At 32.1% G+C, this 18,085-nt stretch overlaps 1 protein-coding gene across 12 annotated transcripts in view; it reads left to right on the forward strand.

Moving 5' to 3' along the window:
- Nucleotides 1–17,143, forward strand: part of LOC130894660 (potassium/sodium hyperpolarization-activated cyclic nucleotide-gated channel 2) — a 147,484-nt gene extending 130,341 nt beyond the window's left edge. For 10 of the 12 annotated variants that reach the window (XM_057801606.1, XM_057801609.1, XM_057801610.1 and 7 more), the window contains one exon: nucleotides 637–17,143. In XM_057801606.1, coding sequence (XP_057657589.1) covers nucleotides 637–967 — 331 coding nt within the window. In that variant the 3' untranslated portion in view covers nucleotides 968–17,143. The remainder of the gene's footprint in view (nucleotides 1–636) is intronic. The other 2 variants (XM_057801608.1, XM_057801607.1) reach the window with 2 other exon arrangements.
- The last annotated feature ends 942 nt before the right edge of the window (nucleotides 17,144–18,085 follow it).

Raw genomic sequence — 18,085 nt, forward strand, 5'->3', positions numbered from 1 at the left:
AAAACATGTTTTAGTGCCAAACATGAGTGTTACAAACACCACAAAGTTGGAGACAAAACTTGGTACAAAACATGTTTTAGTGCCAAACATGAGTGCTACAGACACCACAGAGTTAGAGACAATACTCTGTACAAAACATGTTTTAGTGTCAAACATGAGTACTACAGACTCCACGAGTTATAGACAAAACTCTGTACAAAGTTTTAGTGCTATCATGAGTGCATTAAGTATTCAAAATGGCAATGTACAGGATATTTGTAAACTGTCTTGACAAAAAAAGTTACATATTTTAGATTTGGTTTAATGTTCCTGTTCCGTAAGTCAATTTATGTTATTATATTGAAAATTAATTATGAACTCTTAATGTTGAAGCTCTTATATATTGCAGATCTTTCAATAAATAGATCTGTGACTGAAGTTTATCTACAGGAAAGTTGAATTCGTGAATAGATTTTTATTTATCTATCACCTCTCGTGTATCAAATTGAATATAAATATTTGGCGATCAGATAACTTATAAAATCCCATCTGCAAGTTGATTAACAAGAACCTTTCAAGTATACTTACTAATTATATTTGATACTAGTTCAAATATATGTTATATAATGTAATTCATCTTATTTCTTTTGTGTCCAGGCTAAACAAAATAGGTAAAAACCCAAATCTGCTAGCCCATCGAGAAGAAGACTTGGGTAGCGAAAGCAAAACGATTAACGCTGTAGTAAATGCCCTAGCCGCGGAAGCGGATCATGTAAATATGTCGAACGAATCCGTAGCACGACTCCATTCCAGCGATCGAGACCTTCGAGAATTAGGTTGGAATTTACAAAAACTCGCCCTACCTAGACCTAAATCGGAAAATAATTTCGCTTCGCAGGACATGTCTTTATTCCGAAGTAGCGAAAACAACGGAAGAATATCCTTCCATAAATCCGACACTTTCCATAAGGAATCTAACTTACAATGACGGCACTCCACGCACTAGTGTTCAGTGTTGTCAGATCAACTGTGTCAGATGCCGGTGCTCACTGTTGCCACAGCTGCACTCATCTTGCGCACAGACCACCATTGAACTGGCCATACACTGTACTAGTGCGTGAACAAAGATACGGCGTATGATGAAACGTCGATATATGAAACGTTCTAATCTTCGACAAATAATTTTTTTCTTGTTGTACGTGATTTGCGTTATAATATTCACAAAAAATATCATATATTATTAAATTCCAAAGTACCTTTCGTGAAATATTTTTCTGCGAAATATATAGGTTAGGAATTCACAAAATTTATTATAAAATTAATCACTGCTGCGCGGATGAAATTTTTCTTTGTTGAAATTTCGGTGGTTCAATGATCACGTCGAAGTTTCGTCATGCGTCTGTTTCTTTTTTTGTTTTTTATTGAAGCAATAAGTGATATGGACACTTCGCTAGAATTGTGCAATATTAGAACTAATGTTAAGTTTTAGCTTTAATGATTTAGGTGCTCAACAAATTTATATTGGATACTAGAGACTTCACAAACCCGGTTTTTGGGTACTCCACTTAAATCGCTATATCGTTTCTGGGTAATAAAACACTTTTTAAATAAATATTAGTAAACATGTTATCGACTGAATTTTGCAGAAAATTGTTATACGTATATTATGATGTCAAAGCAAATTTAAGGAAAATAAAGTGATATACACTGATGTAACTTCTCTAATTGATTCGTTTTATACAACAATTCAACATTATTTTTACCAAACTATTCGTAAAACTTCAATCCAATTCTTGTTTATATGTATTGATTACCATAAAATAATTGAAACAAACTCCAAATTTTCTATTTGATACATTGTGGTAGGAATTATATCACTAAGATAGGAGGTACAGTATATTAAAACCTCACTGGAAAAATAATGTAACATGAGTTCTTCTTCTTTTTTAATATCATCTTTTTTGGTAGCCTGTCCAGGGATCATCGTGTTTTTAATTTCTGGTTCTTTGCCCATCTGTTTTATGGCATTTGTTCGACGTGATTATGTTTAAATTTCTTTAACCGATCTTTCCACGTCCCAAATTTCCAGTTCTCTAATATCCTGACTTTTCCCTCGATATCTGATGCTTACTCCCTTAATTCTTCATTTTTTTCTATGATTCTGTAGCCCGCTGCGGGCCTTGACCTCCCTAAATATTCTTTCCCAGCCCTCTTCGAATTGCGTTTATCTAGAAGATTGATCGCAGCTTTGTGTCACCTTTCCTATATCTTCAAATCAATTCAAGTACTTATCCAACATTCTCTGTTCATCAATTGGCTCTATATATGGCATATTCATCGCATTCTCTGTACTCTGAGATATTCTAATATCTTTAGTTTATGTATATTTGATTTAATCTGCATCCTCCAACTTCCATTTCATTATTATAGGTCTTGTGTATGTGCAGGGAGAACATAGCACGCCTTATTTATCTCCTTGATTCTTCTTCTGATTTCTGTGTTTTCGTTTCTCTCCTTAGTAAGCTCAACATCCAGGTATATGAAACCTGTAACTATTCCCAGATTTTCATCTCCTATTTTTACATTGGGGAGCATTCTATTTCCTTAAATTATCTAAATATCTTCTGAACGTTTAAAATCCGCATTTTTTGTGAGCATACGAACTTTTTATGAACTTGACATTCTTATGCTCTAAACTCAAGATCTCTCGATAATGGTTGATAATCCAACATAAATTAGAGGTTAGTTCGTGGTAAAATGGAAAGTAGGACGAATGCGCAACCGTTGAACTAAAAATCAGTATACAAATCCAAGGATATGTTGGACATATTCAGAACTAGAAATCTATGCTTAAAGGAACAGAATGTCAAATCCCAAACGTGCTATATTCGCCCCGCGAACGCACAATTTCAAACTGCACTTGGATCTGACATGACATAACATGTCCAGATCTCTACCACGGTCACGAGATATAATGAGTTGTAAGGAAGCGCAACGTTGCCATTTTTAATTAACTGTCAGTCATATAAATTAACAACATGGATTGTGAAGTTCTGTTTTGTTATTGTTTTTCTCGGTTGAGTCAGATTTGTCTTTGTATTGTGTCTTGTGTGTATTTATTTACTGCATTTATCATAATTATTTAATTTGATCTGTGTTGGGTTAGAATATAACAATTTTTAATATAGGTTATGGAAGAATAGGGTTTCAATATCAATCATGTGATTTTACTGCACCCTTAATACTATAACTAAGTACAGAAAAAAATTGGATATAATTTAATCATGATACGATGTCATTAACTTTATTTTGAATAAATAAATTTCATTTTTCTGTTAATAAACATGATATAGAACATGCTACAACTTCTTTACTTGGATCCAATTCGGCAACGTTGCCCATATAATCAGTTGTAGGTTATCAGGCAGATTTCCAACTGCTATGACAAGAACTTTCGACCTGAAATCATCCCTGAAATACAACTGAAGTTTTACAATGATATTTTGTTGAATTGTTGAAGAAAAAGGAATAGTTAGAAGTTGCACAATGTTATTTAGAATAATATTTAGCAAATCAATGATAATTGTGATTTTCACGTTTTATTCTTATGTACAAATTTCAAAATTCCTTGAGAATGGTCAGTACAACCAGGTGTATTGATCATTTGGTTATTGACCTTGAATCCAAACAGCGGCGCTGTTTTTTTTGTAAGTATTTAGTTGCATTCTCGATGTATTTACTTCGTATTATTATATTTTCATGTTATCAACTAATTAAATACCGTTTATATTCAATTCGAAAAAATAGAGTTTTGAGTTAGACAATTAAAAACAAATATTTATAATTGGATATGGCTTTACTGTTTTTTGATTGAGGTACCTCCAAAACGTGTCATTTGAACGAATCACGTGTAAAAAAACGTTGATCTCCCAATTTATTTTTGATCTGCGGGAATAAGAAGAAATCATTGAGTGCCAAACAAGGTCTGTACAGTGGATGATCCATTAATTCGATGTTTTGCGAGTTGGACAATTACGGTATGTCACAGCATCGATGTATTCCATCACAACAGCCGATTTTGGACGACTTTCACGAAATAGGGTCCTTGCAGTGGTCGGTAATTTGGGTACTTAATATATTTAAAAATTTATATATTACTTCTTATTTATGAATTTAGGTTGAATTGTATTATATTATAACTTAAAATATCATAAATTGATGATAATTTGAATGATATCACGTGACAGAAAACATATTTCTATTGGTTACTGCGGTTGTGACGTAGAAAGTAAGTAAATACTGAAACATGGTCGTCGCGTGTCGCCTTTCAAACGCCATTTTCTTGTTGTGAGTGGAGGTAATTGGTTATTTAGAGCGATTTGTGTTTTTGTAAGGGTTTCAAATTGAAATGATGGCCGAAATATGATTTATCGAAGCAAGATCGCATAAAGTAAAAGCAGATACGTAAGTACTACTAATTAGAGTTTCTTATAGTAACATTTTCACATTTGTTTGCTTGAACTTTATTAAAATGTAGTCATAGAGTTGATAGCTTTGAAGGTTATGTGTTGATTAAAGCTTTCGATGCTAAAACATTTGTATTATCTTAACATGTTAACATTTTTTAAATACCAATAGATAAAACATTGAAATGGTCTTCACAAACATATACTGGGTCGCCAGGTTTGACTTTATTTGGTATTTTTATACTAGTTTTTGTACATTCTTGTATGCACCAACGATACGTCATCTTGTATTGTACAAAATTGTACTTCTAACCTCACTTAAGTCTGTTTACTTACTTTCTACGTCATACTCAGTCATATGACAACAAATGCGTGGTGGCGCGTCATTTAGGCATTTAAATTCATTTTTTATGAACTAATATACCGTTTAAAAAAAATTAAAAAATGGTGTGTGATTAAAAACGATATACTAAACGGTAGTTAAGGTATAAAAAAAAGTTTGCAAGGACCCTATTATTTAATAAAAATAAAAGAACAATATTTGTGTTTTTATTACATTTTTATATTAGTTTCCCGGTATATGTTATGCATAATGGATACCAGTCAAATTTGATTTATCTAAAGAGTTTTAGGAAACAATATTTTTTAAATGTATAATTTTTTTGACATATAACAGAACTTCATATTTCTTAAACACCTGGTATGATATTAAATTAAATTATTTTCAGTCTTGTATTTATATAACTTGGGGTTATCGGTTATAATTTCGTCTTTAGATGAATTAGTGTATAGTGAGGTCTCTTCAATGCTAAATATCAGTCCTTGTGGGTGGGTCATTTGCCAATGATTTTGTGAATATTTTCAAAAATTATTAGAAATAATTTCATCTTTCATAGTCTTTTTACATACTAAGGCAAGCTCAATATTTTTTCTTTCTATTCGAGAGGTGAATTAATAAACACTGTCTCTCACGTTCTTAATTTATTTACACACTATACAATACACTTAACTTAATAATAATTCACTTAAAAATATCACTTAAATTTATTTAAAACTGAACTAACTACATTTACACAACTGATTTTTATACCTAAATAAATTTCTACTAGAATTCTTCTAGAACAAAAAGAAATAAATACTTTCCTAGAAATTATTTAGAAGAAATAATGTAAATAAACCGCCTGCTACAATAACAATTATATAGAGTATCTCGACAACTAATGGGACCTTACTGTACAATAGCATCGACTGGTGAGCGAAAAAGGATCATCCTTATTGTAACATGGAAATCAAAAACGATTTTTTTATTCCGATCAAAAATATTAATTGTACAATAAATCTATTTAAAAAGTAGTAGGAGCTTTGTATACCAAAATCCCATTGCAATAACCAAAATTGCACAATTCTTGTACTAAATTCTCAAAAGATTTGGTACAGGTTATAAAAATAAATAATAGAACACAATCCTGACACAATATTTATCTTTCTACAGCCAATCATACTCCCAATCAATTTGTATTGTATATACAAAAAAAAACATACTTACATTTTATATAAAAACGAAAATGTACTAAAAATGATGCAATGAAATTAGAAAACTCGCACACATTGTAAAGATATTAGCTTTAAACAATTAATTACAGAAATTGAAAAAATACAGCTAATATTTACTTTCGCTATGTTTAGTTTGAAGAAATTTGTGTGAAATATATCAAAAAAAAACTAAAAGTTAAAGACATAGAGGTGGTTTTGTCTTTGCTTTACGTTTTACGAAAATTACAAACAAAAAAAACAAGACATATCTAAAATTTCGTTAAAAACAATTCGGCGTAAATTGAATTCATAGGAGACCATTCAAATATTACGTAAATTCACCTGCAAAACAGTAAATAATTATCAAAATATCTTCACACTTATTTCTTTGTTGGAATCTCATACTTATCCTACTTTTTAGCAATATCATTCGAAAATAATATTGAAACATATCTCCAAACAGAACGAAAGATATTAGTGATAAAAAAGTATAAGCAATATTAAGATTAATTTTGATATAAAATTTCACTTTGAAATATATTTGTCACATATTGAGCAATCTAATGAACTGTTGCAATGCCCATTTTAATATGGCCGCCGTGGGGTAAACAAATGCTTTTGCCGTAAGTTTCTGTTCGATTTGTGAAGTTATTAGCTGGATTTTAGATTCCCGGTTTCATTGTTTTAGGAGTCGCTATTTGAAGAAGTGCGAAATTTCCTTCCGGAAACGTTGCTCGTTCTCTATATCTCGTTCTCACAATACTAAGCAGTATTGTGCTTTGTGTAGGTTAAAAAGAAGTATATTGGAATCTGGTGGAAAATGAACAGGACTAACCCTTTGAAAACTTAGTTTCCGTTGTATTAATTTCTCTAAAACACGTATAAAAAGTATCTACTACGTCCTTGTAACACCATAAAGCAGAAAAAACAATTCAAAAAAACTCTCACTACCAGAAAACTCATTAAAAGCTACGAAAAAATCTATTGTTTACCACACGGCCGTCATTTTGACGTAGATCAACTGTTATCTTAGGTTACTCAATTTTAACGAGATTCTTCTTTTCCCATGTAATGTATCCTTTGTCTATATAATTACACAGTTTTTATAAAACTTTTTGAACCGCTTATAAAGGGTTTGAAAGTTTACATAGGTTAGAAAAACGTTAAAATTTTGAATGTAAAATTGAAGTTATTAGCACAAATACAAATTAAGATAATCTCATAACTATTTTATTCATTATACGTCTACTGGTTTTGCGTGAGCACTATAATTTTTAAAAGTCACCTGTTGCGTTCAAATCTAGTGATAATCGTAGCTCAGTATATTTCAAAAAAAAATCTACTATTTTTCTATTTATTAAAGTGAATATCTTCAACTCAAATAATTTATTTTTTTAAACAAATCATAAGTAGGATAAATAAGATTCCAACTTATTTTGAGTATAAAACCAAGAACCGTGGTTTTAGAGAGAAAAAAATGAGACAGATAAAGGCTCTATGTTAAGAAAAGGCACGTTCCTGCAGAGAAAATACGTTAGATATTTAGAAATATTAAGAAAAGTAGATTAGGCCTAAGTATTTCATTTATAGATGAATCCGATGTATACATCTGCAGGATACATTGCCGAGATGTGCTTTCTTCTCTAATAAAACAGGGAAATATTAAACAAAATTAGAGAAATTATCATGATAAATGAACTAGTACTCATTTCAACCTAATTTATTCGTGTTATCGGCTTCTAGAATCAACGATATTAAATATTTTGCGATTTTTGGATGTTTGCAATCCTGTGGCTTATTCTTTCTTTAAAAATGTGTTTATTTTGGTCATCTAAATATTTTTTCGTAACTTTTTCATAACATACACAAATCCCCTATAAATGGAACGAAAACAATCCACTCTACGCCTCTGACTGGAGACAGTACTGTGGAATTATAAATATGGAGCCAGTAGTACTACAGCCTTACACGGGGGGCTCGACTTTCTCTAGCCTCGGACTCCGGTGTCTTACAAGGACCATCCATTTCACTGCACCAATCTTTGTAGCATATTCAGAGACCTCGTCTCTCCATCTTAGCCTTGATCTCCCCCTGCCTCTACTGTCCGTTGGTATGACCTTGAAGTTCGTTTTTGTTGTAGATGCCTTCTACATGTCCTGCCCATCTAAGCCTGCCGATCTTGATTGTTGTAGAATTCCTACGTCTCCAGACGTTATTTCCTTGGATAGCTCCGTAAATTTTTATCACTATATTTCTCTCGAATTAACGTCTCAATCGTTTCTTTTTTTCGAGTCCAGGCTCCCAATCTATGGATTTAAACTGGTTCAATTAACGTCTTATATATTTTGATTTTTTTACTTCTTAAGAGACTAGTTTTGCTCAAGTCCAAAATAATCGTAATATTTGGAACCGTATTTCTAGCACTTCATTCTTTCGAGATTTTTCAAGGAGTTTGGACATTTTAGGTAGAAGGCTTATTGGACGGTAAGATGACACGTTGGTTGGGTCTTTGCCAGTTTTACCGATTAATATGATTTGTGCAGCTCCATATGATTTTGGCCAGTATCCGAATCTCATAATTGCATTGTAAATGTATGTTAGCATGACTACCCATTTTTGAAGCAATTATTTTTCGGGTTTAGTAATTTTATTTCGTTGTGTACTTCTTTTGGAGTCAATGCTTTTATGGGGTGTCTTGTGTTTATTGTAGTTGCTAAGTTTTGTTCTACTTCACTACTACTGTTATTGTCTTATTCGTATTGATTTTTAGTTCCATATTCTCTGCGGCGTTCCCAAAATTTACAAAAGTTCCTTTTGCTTTTCTTAGGGCTTAGAGGTAGGACCGAGTCGTTTGCGTAGACAAGCACCTGCGGTGATTTATTAAAGATTGTACCCCTGGTGTCGAGTTCCTTATCTCGAACTACTATTTCCAGTGCTATGTTGAACAGGAGACACGTCATCGCGTCTTCTACTAATGTTATCTCGAATTGATCTTAGATTTCGACTAGAATTCAATTAAAGTTTTTGGTGTAGTTCATTCATATCCTGGTAGAGTTTTGGTCTTGAATATGTCGTCCCAAAATCGATGAAAATGTGAATGGTATCGATGTTGTACTTGAAGCACTTCTCAAGCATCTGGTGTAGTATTAAAATCTGGTCTGTTCGGAAACCGCATTCTGGGATGCGAGATGTTCAAATATGGGATCAGTTGGGGTAAATAATTGATTACCCTTTTTTTAGTTTAGTTCATTTGAATCTCAAAATTGTAAATTGACAAAAAAAACTCTTACAAATTATGTTTGAAATGATGCTTTTAGTTTTTCGCCTGCCATGAATTTTTCTACTTTTATATTATTTCCCTGGTTGCTTCTCATGGAGACTAGCAAATTGTCATATCATTCACTTGATAAACATTTGAATGTTATTATTAGTTTTTTCTTGTTTTGCGTTTTATTCCAATAAGAAACAAGATAAGTGATTGATACGACACTTAAATAATTAAAAAAAGTATATTTAAAGAAGGAGATTCTTCACATTAGCTGTGATCTACAATATGGATATCTGAAAATGGTCTACATTTCTTTTAGTTCTTGAATGTAAGACTTAATAGTAAATTTAATTTAAAAAATTATTAACTTGTTAGCTGTTTGTGTGCTTGCAATGTTTTTGTTATAAAAATGATCTAAGTCCAACGTTGATTCAGTTCGAGAAGCTTATTTAGATGATTTTAATCAGTGTAGTTCACATGGATATAGCAAGATATACCTAGCAGGTGTTGTTTCACATCAAAAGACTCAATGGCTCTGACAAATTTTTTCTGAAACGTGGCATAATGATAGTTTGAAACAATTTAATCAAAAGTCTCACTGTGTCGTAAATGGGGTAGTTAAATTGCCGGTCGGTTAAGGCAATATTAAATAGGCCACTTAAATTTGGGTTGAACATTCCCCACCACTCAAGGCAAGGTGAAAAAATCCTGTCAGCGTCCACAGCAAGAGAATCTCTTCATGTCCATTGAGACTTTTCATCAGCTTGCTTCAAACTATCATTGTGCCAAGTTTCAGAAAAATTGGCGTAAATCCAATTTCAGGATTGAGCGGTTCCTTTTTGACTATTCCAATACAATTATCACTACTGTACTTTTTTCAAAAAAATTCATCGTAAGAAAAATATAATTTCACACTTAAACAATAAAAAAAAGTAGAGGGAGACCGAGGTGGGTTGTGACAGAAGAGAGTTGTAACAAAGACAATTTGTCGAAACCTATGACCATTAGCGAGCTGGCAACACCGTGCAATTGTTTCTTTGATTGACGCAGTACGCGCCAGAGGCAAGCGGTTGTGCGAGTACGACGTTTGTATGGAAAAAAATCGAAAAGATAAGACTACTTTTGCCTACATTCAGTCGTTTCTGAAGTTTTAAGCTAAATAAATGTTATTCGCATTAAAATGTTTGCCCAATCCAGAACCAGAACAATCATCAAGTGTTCAAGAAACTACGGTCAATGTAGACCATTTACTCCAAATCGTACTATTGCTACAGTTCAAAAAAATGAAGCAAGAGCCCTTACTCCAGTTATACCCAAAGATCAAGTCGCAACATCTAGCAATCCACATTTAATATGCACAATCCTTTGCCTCCAAGTCTACAGCTCGTTCTCCTCTTGCCACTTCTAATAAGTTCTCGCCAGAATCAGCAAGACTACACCTACAAAATATTGGCTGCCATAGAAGCCAGTAGAAATTTAAAAAGTGTGAAAAAATGTGTTTTAAATGAAAAAAGAAGAAACCTAAGAAAGCCAAGTAGGAAACTAACAAGAAAAGTGCAGAATATACCGAAGAAAATGCTTATTATTGCTTGTGTTGCCTTAAATTCCATAGCAGACCAAATGAGAAGTGGGTTCAGTGCTTGGAAAGTAAAGGCTGATCTCACGAAGATTGCCCTAAGAGCGCGCTGCAATACATCTGTCATCTGTCATCTGTTTGTCAGATTAGATCAGAATGTTTGTTTTCTTGATGTCTAATACTTCATGTTATTATTTCTTACTTTTATTTTAAATGATAATTAAAGTACTTTTATGCAAAAACGCGTTTTGTTCATACAACAAAAATATATGTATCTGTCAAATTGAGTACATAGCTGTCACAACTTTTCTTGGTACCTGTCACAATTTACCTCGGTGTTAGAGGAGTTGTGTCGATAGGAGAGTTTCAGTTTTGTGGAATTTCTCAGTCACCATATAATTTAAATAGACTTTGGTGGCTATTTTCAAAAGATTAATAATTGGCCTACATTATGGCATGATGTTTATAATTTTGGTATGTTTCTTTATTGAAATATGTTGTTCTAAGTAAAAATTGTCACTACCCTCCTCGATCTCCCCAACATATTATTAAAAATCTTTTTGTATGTATTCCTAAATACACATGAATTGACAGCATTCTTTTGGCTTTCGAAATATGTTGACTTCATATACGGTGTTTAATATATGCTCTTAACTTAAAACATACCTTAAGGATTCCATTGATATTATTATATCAATTATGAAACAAAACAAAAATTACAATCATCTTGGGATTCTTATAAGATGTTATTCCTTGTGAAAATGATGAACAAAACTTCAAAAATGGACACATTGTTCCCATTTGCAATAACTGACATAATCCTTATTACTAAGCTGTTAAATCTTGCTAAATTCTTGCTGTTTCACAAATCATACCAAAAACTTGCAAGTTCTAAGCTTCCAGGTGGCTAAAATTTATTATAACAAAAGTAATAAAACATTAATTGAGAGCAATAATGATTATTATTATTTAAAATTGACAAAGGGGTTATTACATGCAATACGAGATTATTAAATGATTAATAGGAAATGTTTCATGGGAAAAATACTGTTGTTAAAAATGGTAATCCATATAATATAATCGCTGGGGTTTTCATTGGCTAGGCGCTGGAGTCATCTTAAATTTTGATATTTAACAATTAGTTGTCTTGTTAACAATGAATAATACATCAATAAAATCAAAATAATAAACGTTCTGTTTATAATGAGGAAAATACGACAAGCTGTTTATAATCAATTTTTAGTCATCTGTTAAGAACTAAACAAAATCAAAAATCATCTGAATTGATATAATTGTAGTGCAATTATTAAGAGATAGTTGAATTTATAATGATCTTGGATTTGATGAGTGATACTTGTTTTAAATACTGTACAGTGATTTTTTAAAAGTAGTTGACTGAAGTAAAATAAGAATATTATGCGTGTTTTTTAGTAAAATCATAATACAGTGGAATAAAATAAGATTATCGAGTTTTATTGGTTTTTAATGATAAACTTACTTAAAGCAGTATTTATATATAGAAATATGAAAGAAAGTAAACCACTTTTTAAATAAGATTTATGTTATTATGGTCATATCAAGTTTATTCACTTGCAAAATGAATAAACCATAGTTTCAAAAATACCAGTCTGAGGAGATATTTCTTCAATTTTGAAAATAAGTCACAATAACTGATAAAAACACAGCTAAATTAGGTATTTTTTGCTACATTTCACCTTATTTACATAATGCCACCCATCCAATTGTATCGTACCTAAATAAAATTTCACGAACTCGATCAATAAATTTGATCATCACTTTAAAGCAAAACTCAATATATTTTTATTATTTTATTTATTTGTCTTTTTACATACCTGAACTAATACGAACTAATATGATATGAAAATACTGAAGATTGACTATTCTTCTTATTATTAATGTTGGGAAGACCTCAGCTATCAGGGTTATTCGGCATATTTTTCAGTGACTATCCGACTTCCTATCTATTTATTGTTTGTGTTTGGTTTTATTAACACTATACAAGTTCTAGGATTATAATCTTATGTTTCAAGCACTTAAAAATTTTGACAAAGTTTTAATTTTAAAATAAGATTTTGAGGTTACTTCTGTTTTGTTGTGAAAAGTTGTGGCTAGTTCAAAATTGTCAGGCACCCACTACAATACTCGCTCGGACGGAGTCGGAAGTGTGTGTCCTCATACTCGTACTACCTCACAATAAACTCAGTCATGCAGACAGGGATGCCAGATCTCACGATTTAACATGATTTATACAAAGTGGTTTTAATGAAAGCACTCTTCATTTTTTCCATAAATTTTATCGATATCATAACCTGAAATTGTATAAAGGAACTGTCACTCTTGAGGTAAATAAATAGTGGACGTCATCTTAAGCTCGCGAAAAATAACCGCGTTCAATACAAGCCAAATTTAATTGATACTTTAAAAATTATTTTGATTTTGTGTTACAGTCCACTGCAGTATATAAGTTTCCTCTAATCAATCATAGTGTACCTCTACATCTATAGTAAAAAGTATAGTTACAAATAAGTAGTTTTGTAGTATTCGTATTTTGTATTCAATTTATTATTGAGTATCTTGTATTTTGGACACGGCAACAAATAAAATTTGACAGTTGACACAAACTAACGATTATCGATAGATGTGCTATGACACGCTTCGTGTTCGAACTTCGTTTCACTTCGGGTCCTTCGCACATAGTTTGACAATGTAAGAAACTAAGCGAGGTTACAAGAAGCTGTCACTACGCTAATTTGTTCGGTTAACTTCGGTTAACTTTGCGAGTAGTGTAGAGGTTTTACCAGTTATTAGATTTATAAGCAAAAAATAACGTATTCAAAATATTCAACCTATATTTGTTATAAAACTGTTTTTAGTAAGTGAACTCTCGCCAATGAAATCTCGTTTTTTATTCCATTATTATGCGGAATGTTGCAGAGTGAGAGACAATGAATAAATAATAGTTAATAATTTCAGCAATATCACAAACGAGTTTGGAAAGTTACTGTTTTGCACGAACCGCGTAGCAGCGAGTGCGAAATACACTTTCCAACGAGTTGTGTACACTAGTTTTCCTACGACCACTTAAAAAATTCTTCATAAAAACGTATTTTTTAAATAAGAAAGTCAATTAGAGTTAAAATATCCTAAAAAATATATTTTATTTTGTAATAGTAGAGATGACAAAAATGAAAAGAATGATTATGAAATGTTTTATAACTAGAGAACATAAAAAGAACCAATACAACAATAAATTTTTTGTAACTATATTAGATACCTAACAAGAACTAAATTAATAATTTTGTTTTACTTTTTTTTGAGATGTTATAAAAGTTAAATGTGAAGTGGCGTTTTAATGCAGCAAAATCTGCTCCTGTATTTACTAAAATTGTGTGAAATAAGCTACTTTCTTGTGATCGTAAGAAAAAGCTAATATAACCTCAAAAAATTATATTGTCTATATCTTCAGTCTTCTTAAATTTGGCCTTTTGCCTTTGGGCATCCAGCTAGATTCATATTCGCGTATTCCCTCTATAGTTCGAGACCATATATAACATAAGGAAAAGAAGCATTTCAATACATGTATGTTTTGTTATTTTTTAGTACATATGTGAAATAAGCTACTTTCTTAGGTAAAAATGAGTGTGCGATCTATCATTTTCATAAGTGGTCGTAGGAAAACACATTTCTATATAGGTTATATGGAAAACAATGGTATGTTTGAGGTAACCTACAAATACAATTGTACAAGCTCAAAATAATTATCAGTTTCAATATGATTATAGCAGTAGATTTTCACGTTGCAACATTTCACGCTATTATTTGGAAATTAGAATGTAAAAAAAGACCGATATCAATTATATCATTCTTTTAATTTTCGCCATGATGAAATCCTAGTATAGACTGAAAAAAATATAAATTACGAGATGCTTTCTTACAATATGACATGTAGTTTTAAAGAAATATATGAAAGTTATAGAAAAATGGAAAGGTTTCTTTAAGATAAATATTTTTTAAGTGACAGAATTATATTTTGATTCTCCAAAATGAAATATTTATATTTGAATAAGTGTATAAAAACAACAAATCCGAATATTAATACACCGAGCACTGAAACAAGTTTACAAAATTCCATTTGTCTTAAACGAACCTTGAATTTAGTTGTAAAATTATAGTTACATTCACATAGAGTATATTATCTTGCAGTTCTGTGAAAAGTTTTGTTATATTTTTACCGAAAGTGCTCATGCTGTTATCATGTCTAGAGTATGTTTAAGTAGACTTTAACGAGAGAAGCTAATTGATTAAACAAAAACGATATTTGTAACAGTTTCCAGCACGGATAACTAATTTTCCATTATCGATTCCATAACAGATTCGTCTGTAAATGTGTCAAGAAAAAGTTAAATGATTTGAATATCGTTTCTTTAAAAATAATCATCAGTTCGGTACGTTCAGTGAAAGTGAAAGCCCGGGTCTACATTAGTTTGCGTTGACTGATTCATTTTCAAAAATGAATTCAAATTGATTCGTTTCAACGTCTTGCTTTAGTCTTGCTGATTCATTACACTTGTTCAAACTGATTTTTCGTTGGTGGAAAGAAGACACAGAGACAAAACCAAATGGCTGTTGGAAGCATATTAACGAATTTATTTTCTTTATTGATGCATCAGTCAGGTTGCTTCAGTGATACTGACGTGAAAACATCGTTTCTTTAAAAATAATCATCAGTTCGGTACGTTCAGGCCTGGTCTACATTAGTTTATTTTGACTGATTCATTTTCAAAAATGAATTCAAATTGATTCGTTTCAACGTCTTGTTTTAGTCTTGGTGATTCATTACACTTGTTCAAACTGATTTTTCGTTGGTGGAAAGAAGACACAGAGACAAAAGCAAATGGCTGCTGGAAGCATATTAACGAATTTATTTTCTTTATTGATGCATCAGTCAGGTCTGAAGTGAAAATGTTTCAAGCTTAATTGTGTTAAACTAGGGGCGACAAATGTTTTGTTTGTATAAAGAAGTGGAAATATTTACTGTTCTTGACACATAGACATTTGAATCTTGAACGTACTTTCATATTGATGAAAATATTTCAATATTTAATCTCATTATAAAAGGCATAAATACACACGTTACTTTTATTAGTTGTTTTTCCCATTATAATAATTATAAATATCAAAAAGAAAACTTCTAATTAGGGTCCAATACCAAATCTTCGAAAAATAAGATATCAAAGAGGCTTCACAAGGAGACAATAAATAAAATGAAACAATATGAGTATTTTCACACGAAATAACTTGTTTTATTACATAGTGTTAATATTTATTTCACCGGATACCATAAAACGTATAAAAGACATGATTTTTTTTTTTCAATATGCTGATCCATTTCAAATTACGCGGTAGTTCACTGACAAGTGACAATTGACAGTACCCTACAGCTACAAACTTAAATGTACATCATTTTCAATTGAGAATTGACAGTATAAAAAGCAATAAACCAAAGAGAAAAAACAAAAAGCTAGCGCGAAAATTTTATTAGTAGAAACTTTGCAATTGAAATATATTGAAAGAAATTTCAGGAGGCCCTGACACTGAGGTATAGCCACACTCAAAATTGCGACGGATTCTATCTGCTTCATGTCCTCAACTACAAAAAAGTTGACCTTGTGAAGAGAAGACAACCATTCTGGCCGCAGTCAGCGTTGATCACTGATGTACTGGTGGAAGGGGTCTGGAAAACGGTGAGGCCTCATTTCTGTACTAGAACTGTCGTGCAAATAGCAGATGCAGTTCGTTGATCATTGAGCTGTTGCGTTCATTGTGAAGTGGAATCACAGATGTAGGGAAGGGTCTTTTGGCGAATTCGAGGAACCCGGAAAAGGATGCAAGCACTTGGGCTAGAAGATGGGACTGCGTGGCCATGTTTATTAATTCCTTATATATTGACTTTTCCAAACTTCGATGGTTTTATGATTAAGATGAAAAATTTATTTTTCTTAGTGTAGCGATTTGATTTGGTAATCTCACTAAGAATTTTTCACTTTAAAAACAAACGTGATAATTTGCCTGAATTAATGGGATTAAAATTATATATTTTGATTCATACATTTTAATGATAATTGGTTGATTTAAAAAAATTAAGAAACTGTAAATAATTGTAGAGAAGTGCCTCTTTTGATTGCGCATTGCTACTCTCTTGGTCAACTATTAGAAATAATATCAATTATTCAATGTTTCAACTGTTGTTAATATTTTTTGTTTTATTATGAAATAAAGCTGCATTTTTACAAAAAAAAACTTTTGTTTTATTTTTAAACTTTATCAATATTCTCGATAATATTTTTATAAACCGTAATAGGTCGAAGCATCAAGTTTTTGTCTATTTTGAAAACTAAATTCAATCACAAAAGACTTAGAATCGAGACAATTTATCAACAAAAACATACACGGCGAACAAAATTGAAATTTTACGTTTTCAGATAGTATTCGGAAACTGTACATCATTCCATGTGCTTTTGTAAGCGAACAAAATAAAAAAACTTGACACTAATAACGTGTATTCCTTCCTCTTGCATTGATGACTGCTTGAAGTCGTCGCGCCATACTTTGAATGAAGCTGCGGATCACATTCTGGTCTATGTTATCCCATTCCTGCAACAGCAATCTTCTCAGCTCCTGGGCAGTTCTTGGTGCTGGTGTATGTCTGCGGATCAGTCGTCCCAACTCGACCCAACTCGTCCCAGGCATGTTCTATGGGATTCATGTCTGGGCTGCTGGCCGGCCAATCAAACCGCCTAATTTCTACCTCATCCAGATAATCCCTGACAATTCTGGTTGTATGTGGTCACGCATTATCTTGCATAAAAATGCCACGTTCCCCCATAGTCACTATGAAAGGCATAAGATGGCCTTCTAGCACCTCCGTAATGTACCTGTGAGAGGTTAGGGAGCCATTTTCTATGAAGACCAACTCTGTACGAGCTTGTACAGTGATTCTCACCCAAACCATAACTGACTCAACGCCAAATGGAAGACGCTCGTCAATGCAAACTTCAGCTTATCTTTCCCCAGGTCTTCTCCACTCTCGTCGACGTCCATCTGACTCATCTGAGAACAATACCCAGCTCCAGTCATCATCATTCCAACGAACGTGATCTCTGGCAAATGTCAATCTTGCAGTCCGATGGTGGCGTTGCAATGGGGGACCTGCAGCCATTCTTCTGCATGACAGTCCAGCAG

The sequence above is a fragment of the Diorhabda carinulata genome, chromosome 5 (assembly GCF_026250575.1).
Source record: "Diorhabda carinulata isolate Delta chromosome 5, icDioCari1.1, whole genome shotgun sequence".
Classification (NCBI taxonomy): Eukaryota; Metazoa; Arthropoda; class Insecta; order Coleoptera; family Chrysomelidae; genus Diorhabda; species Diorhabda carinulata.